At 36.8% G+C, this 19,110-nt stretch overlaps 1 protein-coding gene and 1 pseudogene across 10 annotated transcripts in view; both read right to left on the minus strand.

The window, feature by feature from the left end:
* CEP170 (centrosomal protein 170) overlaps positions 1-19,110 on the minus strand; it is a 147,073-nt gene that overhangs the window by 107,299 nt on the left and 20,664 nt on the right. For all 10 annotated transcript variants that reach the window (XM_006157210.3, XM_027775213.1, XM_006157215.3 and 7 more), the window contains exons 2-3: positions 11,830-11,975; positions 591-680 (exon numbers count right to left, since the gene is read on the minus strand). In XM_006157210.3, the coding sequence (XP_006157272.1) occupies positions 591-680; positions 11,830-11,934 (195 nt within the window). In that variant the 5' untranslated portion in view covers positions 11,935-11,975. The remainder of the gene's footprint in view (positions 1-590; positions 681-11,829; positions 11,976-19,110) is intronic.
* Positions 5,540-5,938, minus strand: LOC114009430 (S-phase kinase-associated protein 1 pseudogene; annotated as a pseudogene).

A 19,110-nucleotide genomic window follows, 5' to 3' on the forward strand; every position in this document is an offset into this window, starting at 1 on the left:
TATGAATTCTAGCCATGGGACCAGCATATAGCATAATGATTACATCTTTGGATGCCCACGTCGTCCACCGCGGTTCAAGTACCAAACTCAGCAGCATAAAACTCAGACCAGGCGCATGTGCATGCATGCCCAAAATCCTGGGAGGACATAGGAGAAAGGATTGTGGCAAGGCCTTCCGCCCAGGGGGAGGGGTGGGATGATTTCTCACTGTCTCTCTCTCTCACCAGTGAGCACAAGCACCCTATAGCAAAAAATCTCTTATTAAAAAACAATAAAAATCCAGTTATATAGTGAGGTCAAGGTTAGCTCTCATGAAAGAAGTCTTTAACTTAGTCTTCTTTACAGATAATAACAATCACCCACCTTCCGAAGTTCTGGGTTTACTGCTTATACGGTTTCTTGGAAACATGGTCTTGTTTCATATATAACCCTATGGTCCCCAAAGGACTATGTACCTTGTAAGCATTTAAAATAAAATACAAACTGAAAAAAAAAGGAAACGTAATATAAACAGGAAATGCAATCTGACTTGTCTTCTTACAACATTAAACACATATTCAAACAAGACAAGAAATACAATTTTAGCTTACCCCATTTAGGCTGCCCAAATCTTTGACCAAATGTTCATCCGTAGAGGCATCATAATTGATTACAGCATGTTGCTTATCCACACTACGAGACTGAAAAGAAAAAATTTTTAATTAATAAGGTAAAAAAAAAAAATACTAGAGTAAGTACCAAACAAAAGACTATTGGCTAGACAGCTAATATTAATAGGATAATAGTAAATGTAGGGGACTATCAAAGTAAAAAGGGATTAAATGAGATTTGAACTGTGCTGTGATATAATACCAATTTGGCATCACTTACTAGAGAGGAAAGCAGCCAAACTTTTAAGATATTCTTTCTATTAAATTCACATATTCTTTATTTGAGAAAATTTAAATCAGTTGATGTTGCTGAATGTGTCAAATTGAAATTATCTTTTTATATTTTTTAACTATTATACAGAACTCCTGTGAATTTTAATTTTATGTTTTATGTATCTTATTGAAAAAAATTACTCTGTAGAATTTTCCTTTTTTTTTTTTTTAAAGAGAGAAGTATTTTTGATATAGAGTGCATGTGCTCACTAAAGAGACAGAGAGACAGAAAGTGAGAAATCACCCCCGGGGGGATGGCTACACCATAATCCTTTCTCCTTCATTATCCTCTCTGGATTCCGGGCACACCTGCACATGTGCCCAGTGTGAGTTTCAAGCTGCCAGGTTGGAAGTCAAACCACGGTCAGTCATGTGTGTGTCCAGTGACATAGCCATTATGCTGTCTGCTGGCCCCAGAATTTTCCATTTTTATTTCTGGAAAATATAACATAAATTATGTAAGGCAGGGGCCAGCAGGTGGTGTTTAAGGTGCTAGACTCTCACGAGGCCAATCGTGGTTTGAGTCCTGGACCTGGTGACTTGCTTTCTCACTTTCCCTCTCTCTTTCTCTCTCTGATGAGCCCACATACACTGTAGCAAAGAAAATAATAATACATTTTTAAAATTTTTAAAAATTATGGAAGGAGACCAAAGATTTAAAGAAAAAGGGACACTACATGATGTTTGTGAATAAAATTATCCTAACTTAAAATGTACGTTCTAGGAGTTAGGTAGCCTTCAGCTATAATACAATATTCTGTAATGCTGGACTGACATGGGGAACTCCAGAGTTTTGTGTTCTGAAGCCTCCCTCTATGTGCCAGGCACATGTGCAAGCACCCATGATCTGGACTGGCTGAGGTGATGTGTGGAACATGGCATAAAAACCCTGTACTGACTGTCTCTCTCACTCTCCCTTCTCCATCTCTCTTTCCGACCCACTAGGAAGAAAGAAATAAGCTTAATTTAAAAAACAGTTTTAAAGCTGGAATTCATAGAAGAGTTCTAAAAAAGTTTAAAAAAGAAATTATAATAGTAAATTGTGGTTTTAAAAAATTGCTTTTAAGTCTTTAAAAAAAAACCACATGCACACAAAAGTGCTCATGCATGTACACACAACACACACATACACACATGCTCAAGAGCTCACTGAGTTTTTTGCAAATGGAAACACCTGAAAGATGAACTGTAAGTTTGTGGAGACTATTATTAAAAGGACATATCAGTATAATCACAGGAAGAAACAGCTAAGAACTACTAAAAATGAACTTAATTACTATGTGAACCTTAACATACCAAAAGCAAGGAAGTGACTTCCAGTTTCCAAACAACATGTAAAGAACCTGGAGTCACCATTCCTAGCCTCATAACAAGTAAAACAGACTAAAAGTCATTCATCTTAATTTCATCTGAGAATTGAGGCCATAATATAAGCCACCACCCTGAAAATTAGAGAGAAAAGCAAATACAAAGAATCACAGTTTGTCAGGGGCAGAAACCACCTCTGGAACCAGCAGCTGGAAGCAAAACTTAATGATTATGATTAAGTGGCTAATTATTGGAGACTTGTATGTGGATCAATTCATGGTATGAAAACTCCTGGAGGTACAGCGTTGGTGGGGCGTCACTCTTTCATATTATACCTCCAGAAGCCCCACAAGGCTCTCGGGGTGAAGTCAAGAGAAAAATATCTTCTTGTGCTCCTAGTAGGATACAGTGACAAGTATTCAATTTGAAATACACCCCCAGCGGGGCCAGCAGGTGCCATTGTGGTTAAGGTGCTGGACTCCCACTTGGCCAAGCATGGTTTAAGTCCTGGACCTGGAAGCTTGCTTTCTCACTTTTTCTCTCTCTCCTCCCCTCTGTCTCTCTCTGGTGAGCACAAATGCCTTATAGCAAATTTTAAAATATTAACAATAATAATAAAGAAAATTAAATAAATGATTATTTAAAAAGAAAGAAAGAACAAAGGAAAGAAATATACCCAGGAAATTTGTTTTCCTAATCAAAGACCTGTACTCAAAGAAAAAGCTATTTTGTCAAAACCTAACTGACACAGGAGAATGGAAATACACAACTCTACTCTTGTCTAGTCTTCCAGACTGACAAAAAGGGAAAAAAGGAAAACAAACAAACAAACAAACAAAAAACCCCAGATGAATGGTATTTGTGAAGGTCACAGTTCCATCAAAAGACTGAAAACTAATCACACCATTGTAACAGGTTTCCCCTCCTCCTAACTTTAACCATCATATCAACAGGGTTTCAAATACACAACATAAAAATAACAAGGTATCAGAACAGAAGAGCTGCAGTGCAGTGTATGTAAGAAAGAGTCCCCAGGGAAACTCAAGGACAAGGGAGACATAAACAAGGTCACTAGAGAAAATGTTAGCCTCTAACACTTGAGCTACAATAAACACAGCCCTAACTCCTAGCCAGACAAACAAAACAAGATCGGCAACCAATTAAAGTAACTCAGGTGTAAAGCCTAGTTAAAAAGATACCCTTCACAAATAAATATTACTAAAATTTATAGTTAAAAAACTTTCCCCAATTAGCTTCACATTCTTCAATACTATATTGAAATTATTTTATCCTTTCCTTTTAGAATACGAAATTCTGTATTAAACTAAACAACCTGGTAACCAAACCTAAACATTCATCGTACATGCTTGTTCTTGAAATTTTAAAGGCTGTTTTTCCATTTGGTTTGGATTCACCTGCAATCTCTCTAGGACAAATTACTGTTCTCAAAATTAAGAGGAACTCTATGAATAATATTATTACTTTTGTTCTATCACTAATCTAAAAAACCATCAATTACAACTCCCAGTAAAATATGTTATTTACTACTACCCATGTAAAACATATGATTTAAATCTACAAATTACTTGAACTTCATTTGGTTTTATTGTTGTGATTAAATTGTTGCTGCATTTAAACAATGAAGTACTAAATTCAGTTGTTAGGGTGATAAGAAACAATGGGTCACTATCAAGCAAAATAATTCCACCTTATTGTGGATTTATCGAGTTGATCTAGTTTGTGTAAGGCTGTAAACCTTCAGATGTTGTAAGAGAAGTGAGATTTCAAGTACAACTAGACTTTCGATAAATACTGAACAAATCAAAACAAATGATCTCTCTGTGAAAAAGACAGTATAAGAAAGAAGTAAGAACAGTGCACTAAAATTCGAGAGAAAAAAAATTTAAAGTAGGATTGAAAAAAGGCAAATTACAAAAGAAAGTGAAAATTTACCATTAGATATGGGAATAAAGGAGTTAAGTGGCTACCCATGGAGTCAGAGAATGGAGGCTTTCAAAAACCAGTGGTCAATGCTGATTGGAGATGCTGAAAAAAATGTTAGGGGAGGAGATAATTTGGCCACATCCCTAAATTCACAACTTGCTTGAAACTTGCAATATCTTTAATCCTAGATGCACCTTGCCCTCGAACTGCTTATGGTAGTAAGTAAGTACATGAACACCTACAACGAAGATAGAGAACATATAAGACACATTGAGTTGAGTCCACTGAGTTGAAATGCCATTCATTATAGCTCTGAAGATTGGGGAGTGAGGAATGTTGATGCTACATAGATTCAGAAAAACATATTATTTGTTTGTTTGTTAAAGTACAATAACTTTTCAAGAATACTTACGTGAACTCAAGACAAGGAATATAATCAGCTTAGAATTCATCTGTGCAACTCTTTAACACTCAATGAGAGACAATGAAAATTCCTATGTTTTTAGTTACCAAATGTATTTGAGGTTATCATGTGTTTTAGTGCCCACCACAGGAACTAAGCAGAAAATCAAGATTATCTTAACCTGGATGTCTTTCAGGAAGCTCAAACTCATCATCTTATGCCCTAAGAGTATTATCTTCTGAATTTCTTTATTTTTTTCAAGTGTCTTTCTTAACTGAAATATCAACAAACTGTCTAGTTTACATACTTTCAAAAATCCCTACACACTCGGTAGTAACTAAATCTTTAGGCCTTATGCAAGGAAAAAATTCCTTAAATCCAATGAAGAAATCCCTGCTATGTACAAGACAATCAATACCAGTGTTATCGATCCTCCTTGAGTCCAGCAGGCAAAAAGACATCCTAGTGACTCCACTCAGAATACTTATTCAAAGTAGCCCTTTTTTTGGTTTCCAACTCATGAATAAAGACAATATTTTGTCAATTTTGTCTCAGAAAACTTTTTCCCAGTTGCTTTATTTATAATGGCAACTTCTAAAAGGTCATTAAAGTTAACTAAACAATCAACTAGGTAGAAATCACTTTACAAAAACAAAGAAAACTAAAAATGTCATTTTATTTCTTCAGAGAACAACTCACAGTTTAGTTTTATTCAGAGGGAAAAAAAAAGAAGCTTTGAATCATACCAGAATAAACTCAGCCATAATGTAGAATCTGTACTCAAATTATACGTGCAAATGAAGACAATAATTGATTTGCTGCTGCACTTCTCTACTATCTGTTTAATATTAACAACTATAAACTGGGCAGCACTGCTAGTATTTGGAACAGTCTTTAGCGTTACAGTGTCAGGCATATCTCACTTCTCTTCATATCATTAGTTCTCTTTGTGTATCTAGGCTTACTCCTCTACAGTAAAGCCATTTCTGATATTGAAGTCTTATGAATATCCTCAAAAGTTTTTCTCTTGATACTGGCAACAGTCTTGCATATAATAACATCAAGCCAGCCTTTGATGTCTAAGTACTGTAGTTTGCAGCCAGGAAAGTTCCAAAAGTGTTCCTTGGTCAACTTTCAGGAATTCTTGGTCTCAAACAGGAATATCATCTATTTGCTTTTCTTTGTTCTCCCAATCTTAAGGAGGAGGGTTACCCTCGTGGTGGGTACACCTTTGAATGATCTTTTCCAATACTGCTGCATTCACGTTTGTTAGAGGAACTAGGTCATCACCTCCATCATCTACTTCCACATCAACTTTAAATATCTCTTCTTCAGAACTCTACAACTTAACTGAAGGCATGGTGCTTGATCTTAAGGAGATAGCTGGCCGGAGGCTGATGAGAGCAGGGCAGCATCAGCAGACAATTCTGAAATTCTATTTCATCCATTCTCATGTCAGAAACTCTAAGTCTTAGATTCTTTCTCTTTTCCTCACTCATATGTAACTAGAAAGTATATCGTAACACTTTTACTCTCTCTACTCCTTTGTCTTCTTCATTTCAAATACTATTATCTTCTTTAGATTTCTTCTTAGATTATTGTACTCTCTAACTGCTTATACTGATTCCAGTCTCCAATTCCTGAGCAGTAATAGTTCAAAGAACAGCTGCTGGAGTCAGAAAGAACTAGTCCAACCATGAGACCTTGTAAATTACTAATCTTTGTTAATCATCTTTAAAAGAAGATATACTGAGGCTATCAGGTGGCGTAGTGGTTAAAGGTGCTGGATTCCCCTTTCTCTCTCTCTCTGACCAAATTAAAAATAATAATGCTAATAACAAATGGAATTAAATAAGCAAATAATTCTTTAAGAAAAGAAAAAGGTATACTTATCTCACAGATTTTTTTCTTTTTCTTTTCTCTCTCTCTTTTTTTTTTTTTTTTTTGGTGAGGAGTCAATGACATAATACATTGGAAGCAGTTAGTAAAGCAATACTGTCCTGCCTAAAACCTCTAGAGTCCTCTTATATAAGGTAAAATATATGAAGTCTTTATAACAAGGCCCTCCATGATCTAGTTTTCTCTAGCTCCCATGTCTTGACCTTTCAAAATGTTTGTCTTCATATCCTACATATAAAAGAGATTACTTACTTAAACATACACGAATGCCACACTATCTTCAACATTATGTCCTCAGCCACACTAACATTTCATAAACTCATCAAGATTTTTCAGCTCATCACTTCTACAAAGTAGTTCCAGATTTCTCTTTCTCACATTCCTCTGCAGATAGAATTAACCAATCTCTTTTGTGCACCTCACACAAATTCACATCACTGTTCTGTGTCATGCTATGTACACCTGCATACTGACATGCATGTCTCCTTTTCCTAGACTCTAGAGTCTATCTCTCAAGGATAGAGACCCTATCTATATATAAGCTGCTAACCAGCACCTAGCATAGTTAACTAGCAATACATAGCAGATGCTTACTAAAGGTTTGTTGGAAAGAAACAAACATATCTTATTTAACCAATCTCAGTTTACAAAGAAATTCTGGAAGTAGAAAAGCTTTCTAAGATAACAAAATAACGAAAGTACTGAATTTACAATGTTCAGACAAATTATAACAAATCAACGAAGTAGGTGGCCTAAACAACAGAACTAAAACAATGAAAAATGCAGGCTCTGTGACAAGGTTAACCATAAAATTATTGATAGAAGCGTCCAAATAATTTGTAGCATCAACTCGATTACTTGGTAACCAACAGACCACTGTGATTCTGGACCCTTTTTCAGAGAATATAGTGGGTCTACTGAAAGGAATGCACTGATACTAGATTAAGAGCAGAGGGATTGCCCCATGACCTGGCAGTTAAGGGAGCCAGGTCATTCAAGGCAGATTATACAGTTCAAATCCAGGCCTCAGCAACTTGAAAAATATGCTAGAGGCATATGCATGCATTCTCAGAATTCTGACACGGTAGAGAGATGGAAGAGAAAGGTTGTGTCACAACCACATGCCCTTGTAGGGTTTCTCCCTCTTCCCCTCTCCCTCTTCCCTTTCTCCCTCTCTCTCTCACATGCTCTCTCCAAAATTAGAAAGAAAAAAATTAAGAGCAGAGGTATCTTTATAGGTGGAGCTGGGAAACCAGGTCAGGAAAAGTCTTTTTTAAATTATTTCCCTATCATATAGTTTCCTCATTAATTTTATATTCTACTTAAAAATAAAGCAAAGAAGGTCAGACAATGGTACAGGGGTAAAATCCAATGCTCTGTAAGGCAGTCCCACATGGGAAAGGTTCCTAAAAAGATTTTAAATATACCAGGCATATATGTGCCCATAATCTGAGGCTGGATGAAGGCTAGGGGGGTAGATTACAGAGTCAAGACCCTATTGGGAGGGTGCTGTCTTTCTCTTGCTCATGAAATAATTAAATAAACTTTAAAAAGAAAAAAATATGCATAAATAAAAATGTTTACTAAATTAGCAGGTAGCATGGTGGTTAAGGCACTGGACTCCCACATGGCTGACTATAGTTTAAATCCTGGACTTGGTGGCTTGTTTTCTCATTTTCCCTTTTTATCTGTCTCTCTGGAGAGCACACAAGCCCTATAGCAAATTAAAAAATAATAAAATTAAATAAAATAATAAAATTAAATTTAGTTCATAAACAGGAGAGACTCCTACAACAGAAATATTGATGAAGGGACCAAAAGGTAAACACATCACACTTTGAAAGGCTGACCCACATGGGAAGGTTCTTGGTTCATGTCCAGATACCTGCCTGAGTATGTGAGCATACCTATCTCTATAGATCTGGGCTGACAGAAGTGGAGTTGGATGGTGGCCTCAAAACTCTGCTGGCAGTTCTCTCTTTCTCTCTCTCATGTATAGGTGGTGTGTGTGTGTGTGTGTGTGTGTGTAGATGAAACAGATAAACAGAGCCAGCCCCATAATGCACAGGTTAAGAGCTGTGCAGAGGAAGCCAGATCCCACACTGCTGACCAGGGCTCAAGATTGAGTCCCAGTGGGTACATGCCGAATGCACTTTGTGAGTATATGGGATCAAAAGATTGCAGTGTGACCAGAACTTGTTGGAAATTGCTTTTTTTTCTCCCCCCCCCCCTATTTTTCTCTTTCTGTCTCTCTCATATGCACATACACACATTCTCTGGCATAATAAAGGGAAAAAAGAAAAAATAATAAGTAAATCAACTTTTAAAAAATGTTGATGAATTTAAAATTAATCATGTTTAAGTACACAATTCAGGAGCATAAATTCTTTTCTTCAAATAGAAACTGCAACTATTTAGCAATGAATTCCTGTCCTCAACCACCCCAAGTCCCTGCTAATTTACTTCCTGTCTCTATGAACAGGCACAATCTAGATACTCCAGTAAGTAGAATTAAGTAACATATGTTTTTTGTATCTGGCTTATTTCTCTTAGGATAATGTTTTCAAGATTCTTTTATGTTGTAGCATGTATCCCATCTTCATTCCTTTCTTTGGCTGAATAAATACTCCTGTGTGTGTGTGTGTGTGTGTGTGTCTATGTGTGTGTATGCACACGTATGTATTCACACATTTTACCCATTCTTATGTTGATGGATATGATGCTCTTATATTTATTGTCAATGATCCATTTTGAGTTAATATTTATATCAAAGGGAAGTAAGGGTTCTAACTTCATTCTTTTACATGTGGAAATCCAATTGTCTCAGCACCATCTGTTGAAAAGACAGATTTTTTTCCTTTCATTGAATGGACTTGGCACCATTTTTGAAGATCATTTGGTCATTATAGTAGTTTCCCAGGGCCACCACAACAAAGTAGTATAAACTGAATGACTTAAAACAACAAAGGGCTATTTTTCTCACAGTTCTAGAATTGAGAAGTACAAAATCAAGGCGCTGAAGGGACACAGTGACTCCAAAATCTCTAGTGAAGTATCAATCTTTCCTTCACTCTTCTAGCTTCTGGTAGCTCCAGGTGTTCCATGGCTTGTGGGAGCATAATGCTTAACTCTGGCTCTATTTTAACATGGAAAATTTAATTCTGTGTTGGCTCTTTTCCTCTCATTATAAGATCACAAGTTATACAAGATTAGGGTCCACTCTAATAACCTCATCTTAATTTGATTACATCCTCAAAGATCTATTGCCAAATAAGGTGACATAATAGGTACTGAAGATTAGGACTTGGGATATATGGTCCCACTTTTGGTGCAACACAACTTAACCCGTTAACAGCCATAGGTGGGTTATTTATTTATTTATTTATTTTTGGAGAGGTTTTCTCTATAGGGCACGTACGCTCACCAGACAGACAGAGACAGAGAGACAGAAAGTGATAAATCACCCCCCAGGGGGGATGGCCACACCGCAGTCCCTTCTCCTCCATTCTCCTCTTGGGATCTTGGGCACACACACACACGCGCCCGGCATCAGTTTTAAGCCACCAGGTCCGGGACGCGAACCGCGGTCGACTACGTGGGAGTCCAGCGACATAGCCATTACACTAACTGCTGGTCCCAGCCATAGTTGATTTATTTCTGATGCTTCATGTCTTTCCCATTGGTCGGTATGTCTACCCTTATGGCACCATCATTAGCTTTCTACTGAGTTTTGAAACTGGAAAGTGGGAGCTCTCCAACTTTGTTGTTCTTTCTCAAGATTTTCTTGACATTAAAAAAAATACATGCCAGACTATCTTATTTTTCCAAACTGAATCAAATTCTTCAGAATTGAAAATTATTTGATCAGTCTTAATGAGGATCACAATGAGAATTATAATTTTCTACTTCTTTATAAACCTGACCACTTCTGATTAGGTGAGACATTGTCAATTTTACCATTTTGATAACAAACACTTGCAAGAATGTAGAGAAAAGGGAACTTTTTTATCTTTTACACTGTTGGTGGGAATTGGTATAGAAATTATGGAAAACAGTAGACTGGGCTATAAAGAATTTAAAAATAAAACTACCATTATTACCCAGCAACCCCTCTTCTAGACATACATCCAAAGGAAATAAAATCACCAATCATAAAGATATTTGCAAGTCCATGTTCATTGCAATTATTATTCATAATAGCAAAGATATGGAAACAACCTAAGTGTCCATCAACAGACAAAAGGATAAAGAAATTTTGGTGCTCAATACACAGTGAAATATTATTCAGCCATAAAAAAGAACTAGATCTTGCATCTGCCACAACATAGATTAACCTGGAAAACATTATGCTAAATAAGCCAGATACTGGGGCCGGCAGGTGGCATGGTGGTTAAGGGCGCTGGACTCCCACCTGGCTGAGCATGGTTAGAATCCCAGACCAGGTGACTTGCTTTCTCACTTTCCCTCTTTCTCTCTCTCTCTCTCTGCTCTTCACTGGTTGAATTAAACTAAGTAAATAAAGTTAAATAAAATAATTCTAATAAAATTAAAAGTCAGATACAGAAAGAAAAATATTGTATGATAACACTTATATATGGTATATCTTTTTTAAAAAAAAATCAAAAATACAGGAACAGAGTTGTAACAAAACAGTAGTTTTTAAGGAGTGGAGTTGTGGCAAGGGGCAGTGGGAATAAATAGGGAGATATACATACAAAGTAGCAGATATGTAGGATGAACCAGTCTACACCATCTAATGTACAACATGAAGACTACAGTTAATAAAACTACTATATATGCGATTCAGGCTATGGGTAACTTCAGCTGCTCTTGCCACAAAAAAAAGAGGGTAACTGTGAAATGATGTTTATTGGCTTTATTATAGTAACCTTTCTACCATCAATATGTATCTTACAACACTTCCATATCAAAAATATATGCAATAACATTTTTTTAAAAATATCAACATTCTTTCTTTATAATATACAGCACATATGATGTAAACTACATTCATCATTAAGGACATTAAGCTGTGAAACTAATTTCAGTATCACTGCAGTATTCACAATTAAAATTTGATTTTACTACATGCTATACAATTTTATAAATTATTTACAAGTTTTATTTTAAAAGGTATAGAGTGTAATTTCTTACTTAAACATCATCTTCTATCTGAGCCCTCCATTTATCAAATATATTCACCAAGACTCAGAGCTTTTATCAGATGATTCAAGGAAGTGAAAAATTAACTCAACAATATCTAGAGTTAAAAAAGGGAGGATCAGAAAACTCAGATATAAACAGTGTCACACATTAAAGGAATGAAACCAGAGAGAAAGCAGACTCAAGTACCTGCAACATGAGTTCACAGTCATCTCTTCCAACAAAAATCATTTCTCGTGGCAGCCTGTGGCGAGTGCCTCCACTGCTCACCAAAAACCAGGATGTTAAGCTCATTTTCTGCTTAGCTTCTAAGTCTCTGGCAAAGCTACGTCATCCTGCAGAAAGATATGAAAGATAAATATATGTTCAAATATTTTTAAGTTTTAGTATCTATTTATTAAACCCAGTAAGTGTATGTAATACAATTGCATTCATCAACATTTATACTTGACTAAATAATCTGCCCACAGGTCTCAAAAAATGACATACACAATAAATTGTCATCAGTAAAAAACCCACAGACTCCACTAAAAATCCAATTAAAAAGAAAGAAATTGGGGCCAGCATGTGGCTTGGTGGTTAGGGCATTAGACTCTCACATGGATGACCACCGTCCCAGATCAGACAGCTTGAAATTCACACCAGGGAAGTATGTGTGCATGCCCAAAATCCCTGGAAGAGGATGGAAAAGAAAAGAGAGGGGGGTGGCCATTCCTTGAGCAGTGAGTTTTCACTTTCCCTTTTCTTTTTTCTCATCTTTCTCTGGTGAGTGCACATGCCCTATGGCCAAAACCTAAAATGAATGAATGAAAACAAAATAAAAGAGAAGAAAAGAAAGAAATTAGGGACCAGCAGTTGACGTAATGGCGTGTCGCTGGACTCCTGTGTAGTTGACCGTAGTTTGAGTCCCAGATCAGGTGACTTAAACTCATGCTGGGTGCATGTGCGTGCATGTCCAAGACACAGAAAGGAGAATGGAGAAGGGACTGTGGCGTGGCCATCCCCCAGGGAGGTGATTTCTCACTTTCTGTCTTTCTGGCTAGTGCACACGCCCTATAGCAAAAATCTCTCCAAAAAAAAAAGAAAAGAAAGAAATTAAGGTAATTGAGTAGGTGGTCAACTAGTAAACGTTTTTTTTTGTTGTTGTTGTTGTTGTTTTTTTTCAGTCAAAAACAGAATGCAGGGGACCAGCAGTTGGCATAATGGCTATGTCCCTGCACTCCCACATAGTTGACCATGGTTTGAGTCCTAGACCCGGTGGCATAAACTCATGCTGAGCACATGTATGTGTGTGCCCAAGATCCCAAGAGGAGACTGGAGAAGAAGGGACTGCAGTGTGGTCATCCCCCCGGGGGGTGATTTCTTGCTTTCTGTCTCTGTCTTTCTGGCAAGCACACACGTCCTATAGCAAAGACCAAACAAACAAACAAAAAACAGAACGCAGAGACAACAGCTCCATAAGGAGGAGCACACAGTCTAGGTATTTAGTTAGCTATACTATCCTAGCTGTACAGTTGTTCATACTACCTAGGTTTATATAAGTATACCCTATGTTTGCACAAACACACAATGATCTACTAACATATAACTCATAACTTCTCCCCATTGTTACGTGATATACTAGACTGTCAGAAAAATCGTGATGTATTTTTCTATGCCTTTCTTTGCAAAAATGCGTAATGATATTTTTGACAACCCAATATAACCATATCTTAATTTCTTAATATATATTCTTAGAGCAGCAATTCTTTTTTTCCTTTCTTTTTTAAATTTGCTATAGGGTATGTATGTTCATCAGACAGAGATGGAGTGAGGGGTGGGGCAAGAGAGAAAGAAGTGAGAAAACAAGCCGCCAAGCCTGGGACTCAAACCATGGTCCAGCCATGTGGGAGTCTAGAAGCTTAACCACCTGCTAGCCATTTTATCATATTAAAAATGAAAATTAAAAAAATCTGGTATTAAATTCATTTGAAATTATAATAAACCAATTTCATTTAAAAATTATTAGTATTTCTGTAAAAAAAAATCTATTATTTCCCCAAACAATACTAGTGAGAAAAGCAGTATTTTTTACATTTTGCAAATCTCTTTAATGTCTGGCTTAATAAAAGAATCTCATATCTGCTTTGCATTCAATCTGTGGTCATATATTGTTAAGTTTGAAATGAAGTCTGGCTTCACACAGATAAATAACTGGAAAAGAGATATGTTTCTAATAGGCTCTTCAAATAATTAAGGATAATTTTCTTAGATGCTACATCAAAACATGGTCTAGACTGTGGTCTTTGGTTAAGAAAGCTAGATCCCAATGGCTAATAGTGCAGTTCAAGTCCCAGACCCAGTGGCTTGGGAAACACTTCAGACGCATGTGGGTATATGCCTAAAATCCCTAAAACAGGGAGGAATGACGGAGAAGAGAGTGTGACATGACCATCCCCAATGGGAGGATGCTTTCTCACTTGTTCTCTCTCTTTTTGTCTCTCCAGAGAGAGTGCACACCTAGCAAATTAAAAAAAGGAAAATATCTCACGTTTATAGATTGGAAGAATTTATATTATTAAAATATCCATAATACCCAAAGCAATCTGCATATTTAATACAAATTCTATCAAAATTCTAATTTCATTCTTCATATAAATAGAAAGGACAAATTTAAAATTCATATGGAACCATAAAATATTCCAAATAGCCAAAGTAATCTTACCAAAAGGAAGAAAATTTGAGCCATCACACTACTGAATTTTAAAATAAATTACAAAGCTATAGGAATCAATATACCATGACACCAGCATAAAATGAAACATATCATCCAATGTAATAGGAAAGAGAGCCCAAATATCTATAGTCAATTGATTTCTGACAAAAATTTCAAGATCATAAAATAGGAAAAAGACAATCTTTAAAAAATGGTGTTGGGAAAGCTGGATCTCCACATACAGAAGAATAAAAATGAACCCTTATTTTAGCCCTTATACAAGAATCAATTCAAGGTGAATTAAAGACAAACAATATGAACTGAGACTATAAAACTACTAGGAAAAAAACATAGAGGAAAAGCTTCATAACATTGGTCTGAGCAATGATTTCATGGATTTGACCCCAAAAAGCAAAGGCAATGAAAGCAAAATTAAATAAATGGGATTGGATCAAACTAAATAAAGCTCCTGCACAGCTAAGAAAAAGCTAATAGAGTGAATTGACAACACATGGACTGGGGGAAAATGTTTACAAATCATACATCAAGTAAGTGGCCAATACTCAAAATCACAAGGAACTCAAAATACTCAGTAACAACAACAAAATAACCCTATTTTTAAAATGAGCAGGTCCAGCCTTGGTGGTACCAGTTGTTGGTAGCATACTGAACTGCAGAACTTGAAGCCACACGGCCTTCAGACAGCTCAAGCAGAAACATGTCAGGCATATGTGCTCATCCCCAAGATCCTGAGGAGCTAGAGGGCTGGGAGAAGGGAATCATGATGCGACAAGAACTCGTTGAGTGTGGTTCTGTCTCTCTAGTGCATGCTTTCTCAAATTTGCTTTTAAATGAGGAAAGGACCTGAACAGCATTTCTTCTTCTTCTTTTCATTTAAACACTCAAATGCTATAATTTAAATGATAATTTTTAGCATTAGTGATAATATACTATAAGTATATGATCATTTCTCTAGTTGGTGAGCTCTGAAAGCAGGAAAACTGTCTCCCTCTATCCATCCCTTCTTTCAACATTTGTTAAGAAGCCTATCAAGGGGCCAGCAAATAATGCAGTGGTTGAGACACTATACCACTGGGAGACATGGCGGACTGTGGTTCGAGTCCTAGACCTGGCAGCTTGCTTTCTCTCTTTCTCTCTCTGTGTCTGTCAGGTCAAATTAAAAAAAAAAAATCATGCTGCTGAATAAAATTACAATAAAATAATTCTTAAAAAAGCCTACCAAGTCCAGTCACTCAGCACATATAGCACACACAAAGGCAGAACAAACAAATTTTCCTCAAAGAACTCAGTCCTATAGGGAATGCTATTCAACATACATGTTATCAGCAAATAATTTTCCAATTCTTATGTCTTATATACTTTGTTTTTTGTTTTGCCATCCTTGATTCCCTAGCCCTTACCCTCTGCCATGTCCCACCCTCCTCCCACATTGTCTCTGGTATCTATGGTTGCTTTCTATGCCTTTCCCCCCCCATTTAATTGATTTGCTAATGAACTTAGTCTAAATATATCCAATAGCTAGCACAGCTGATATATACCTATACATGAACCCAAGTCTGACTTTAGGCTATTCAATAGATACCTTAACATAGATGAGCCTAAGGAGATAACCAGGACAAATAGATTACCATTACTCCAGATTAGGATGGGGAAACAGAGGATGGCATTGTTCCAAGTCTGCCCATGGAATACAAAGATGTTTTTTCACCTCTAAATACCTAGCCCAATTTCATCTATAGTGAGTGTTTGATAAGCTATTTTTAATGAATGAAATTAGTAGCTCTGTAGCTGTTACAAATCTTGAAGTGAGGTTAACCCAGAAATCTCAAAAGGCAGGAGGTGAAGAGTTAATCATTTAACCTATGGTAGCAATTAAATCTCGTCATTAAATCCTAGTTATGCCTCCTTTTCAGTTGGCTATTCTTTTTTCCCTTATCACATAGGCTCTATTTTCTGCATCTATATGACAAAAATGTAAAGCTCAGATATGTTGAGGTCAGATGGATGTGAATAAACATTGACTCAGCATGGCCAGCCCATTTTCACATTCCTAGAACTATAATTAATATCAAAAACTAAATCTCCTGCTAGATCAGAGTTTATTCTAGAATTCAATGAACTAAAATTGAGTATTAAAGCTTTGAATTCTTAAAAAAAAAATTCTGCAGCTTTTGAGCAGAGCACAGAGCTTAACTACACTCTAGGTTTCAACATTATGTATAATTTGCTGTTCTTATTTACACTTAAAACTGTTGCTTCCAGGGGGACCAGCAGTTAGCATATTGGCTATGCTGCTGGACTCCCACGTAGTCGATCGCGGGTTACGGTTTGAGTCCCGGACCAGGTGGCTTAAACTCACGCTGGGCGCATGTGCGTGCGTGCCCAAGATCCAGAGAAGAGAATGGAGAAGGGATTGCGGCATGGCCATCCTCCCTGGGGGGTGATTTCTCACTTTCTATCTCTCTGTCTCTCTCTGTCTTTCTGGAGAGCACACGTGCCCTATAGCAAAAACCTCTCCAAAATAAATAAATAAATAACTGCTGCTTCCAGGACCAGCAGATGGTGTAATGGTTACATTGCTGGACTCTCACATGGCCAACTGCGGTTCAAGTACCAGACCTGGCAGCTTGAAACTCATGCCAAGAGTGTGTGTGTGCATGCCCAAAATCCTGAGAGAAGAATGGATTAGAAGGATTTCAGTGGGACCACCCACCCTAGGGATGATTTCTCACTTTCTGTCTCTGGCAAGCACAGGCGTCTCATAGCAAAAATCTCTTTAAAAAAAAAAAAAAGAAGTTGCTTCCAAGCACATATAATTCAAATTGAGGAGTGTCAAGATGGGTGTGTGTGGTCTTAATTACTATAATACCAGAGTTGAGGAACTGGGCAACAATAAATAATACACTTGATTGATGATGTCACTACAGCAGAAGTAGTATATAACACAATCCGTGGCAGGAGAAAGAAACAAAACAAAACTTATTTTACTCAGAATATTAGGGTTGAGGAGAAAAGAAAAAAAAAAACTATTATATATATAGTAATCAGTGTATGCAATTACTTGTGCTAAAATACATGTTAAGGGCAGTCTAACCTTATGCTCTGGTAATCAGCCGGCTGATTCATCACCAGATGGCTTTACAAAGAATAACCTCATCTTACCCCACAACTCCTGCTATTACAGCGAGAGAAATACTAGCTAGTCTCATGTGAGGACTATCAATCTATTGATACACAGCAGAAAATGCTTTCCTCTGACCTGTGCATTTTTCACTTTAATAAGATATAATCTTTGTATGCATCCATGTGACAACTTTTCTTCTGGGACCAGGAATTCTGAAATGGTAACAATGATCTCATTGGGCTTGGCTCAGTGCTTAGCTCTGAATGAATAAATAATAGGAAAAAGAAGATGTGGCTTTCCTAACAAAATAAATGAAAATGTAAACAAAAGGAAAGAAATGATAAAATTCACTCTTCAGTATGGCAATCTGAACCTGCAGTACGCTTACAAACTAAAATGAACTCACCAAACCACCACATCAACTGGCATATAGATTTCTATAACTTGTACTATGTCTTTTTACCCCATCATGAAAAGCATCTAAAAGATAAGAGAAAAAATTTGAACAAATGAATAAATTCAGGATTCCTGATTATATTCCCCTCCTAGGTCCCTAATAGAAAATATCCTTAACACTGAAAGTCTCTGTCTTTTGATGCCATATACTTCCAAATGTAAAATAAATAACTAGTGGGGCAGTAGGTGCCATAGTGGTTGGGATGCTGGACTCCCACATGGTCAACTGTGGTTCGAGTCCTGGATCCAGTGGCTTGAAACTCACACCAGGCACATGTGCATGTGAGCCCCAAATCCCAAGAGAATGGAGAAAGGACCTCAGTGTGGCCATCCCCACTGAAGGGGTGATTTCTTGCTTTCCGTCTCTCTGTCTCTCTGGCAGCACACACGCTCCATAGCAAAAAATCTCTCTCAAAAATAAAGAAAGCGATAATAAGCATGATATTTCAGCTAAAAACTCAGGATCAAATGAAGTACAGATCATATGTTATAAAGCGAACACATGCGAATTTCTATAGTCTTTTCTTTATAATAGGTAGCATTGATTGACTACTCACTGTGTACTGGACATTGTCTTGAGAACTACATATATGTGCACAGCTATGTGTGTGTTTGTGTATGTGCAAACGTACATATGTATAAAACTGTTTTAACTGCAAATGTCCTGGAAGTTCTAGAAAATGGACATAAATATTATAAAACAACTACAAAAAATTCATTTTATATACTATAAAAATGAATTAATCCATTTATTCCTTATTACAAGTGCTAAGCACTATAGGCATGAGAGAGTGAGTACTGAGATAAAAGGTTCCTAATTTCATAGAAGCAAAAGCAAACAAAAAGCTAAATAAATGAGTAATACAACTTCAGTGACAGTGAAAAGAAGGAACATGAAAAATGAAGCGAACAGGATGATGTAATAGTTTTAGAATGGTGTTCTTTAGGCTGGGTGGTACAGGGAAATCTCTCTAAAAAAGTGACAATATTTATAATATATTAAAAAATTCAGCTCTTGGGGCCAGCAGGTGGCATGGTGGATAAGGACACGTGATTCCCACATGGCCCATTGCGATTTGAGTCCCGGACCTGGTGGCCTGCTACCTTGCTTTTCCTTTCTCTCTCGCTTTCTCTCTCTCTCTCTGTCTCTGTCTTGTCAAATTAAAATAATAAC

Source organism: Tupaia chinensis, unplaced genomic scaffold (genome assembly GCF_000334495.1).
Source record: "Tupaia chinensis unplaced genomic scaffold, TupChi_1.0 Scaffold000532_1, whole genome shotgun sequence".
NCBI classification, from domain to species: domain Eukaryota; kingdom Metazoa; phylum Chordata; class Mammalia; order Scandentia; family Tupaiidae; genus Tupaia; species Tupaia belangeri.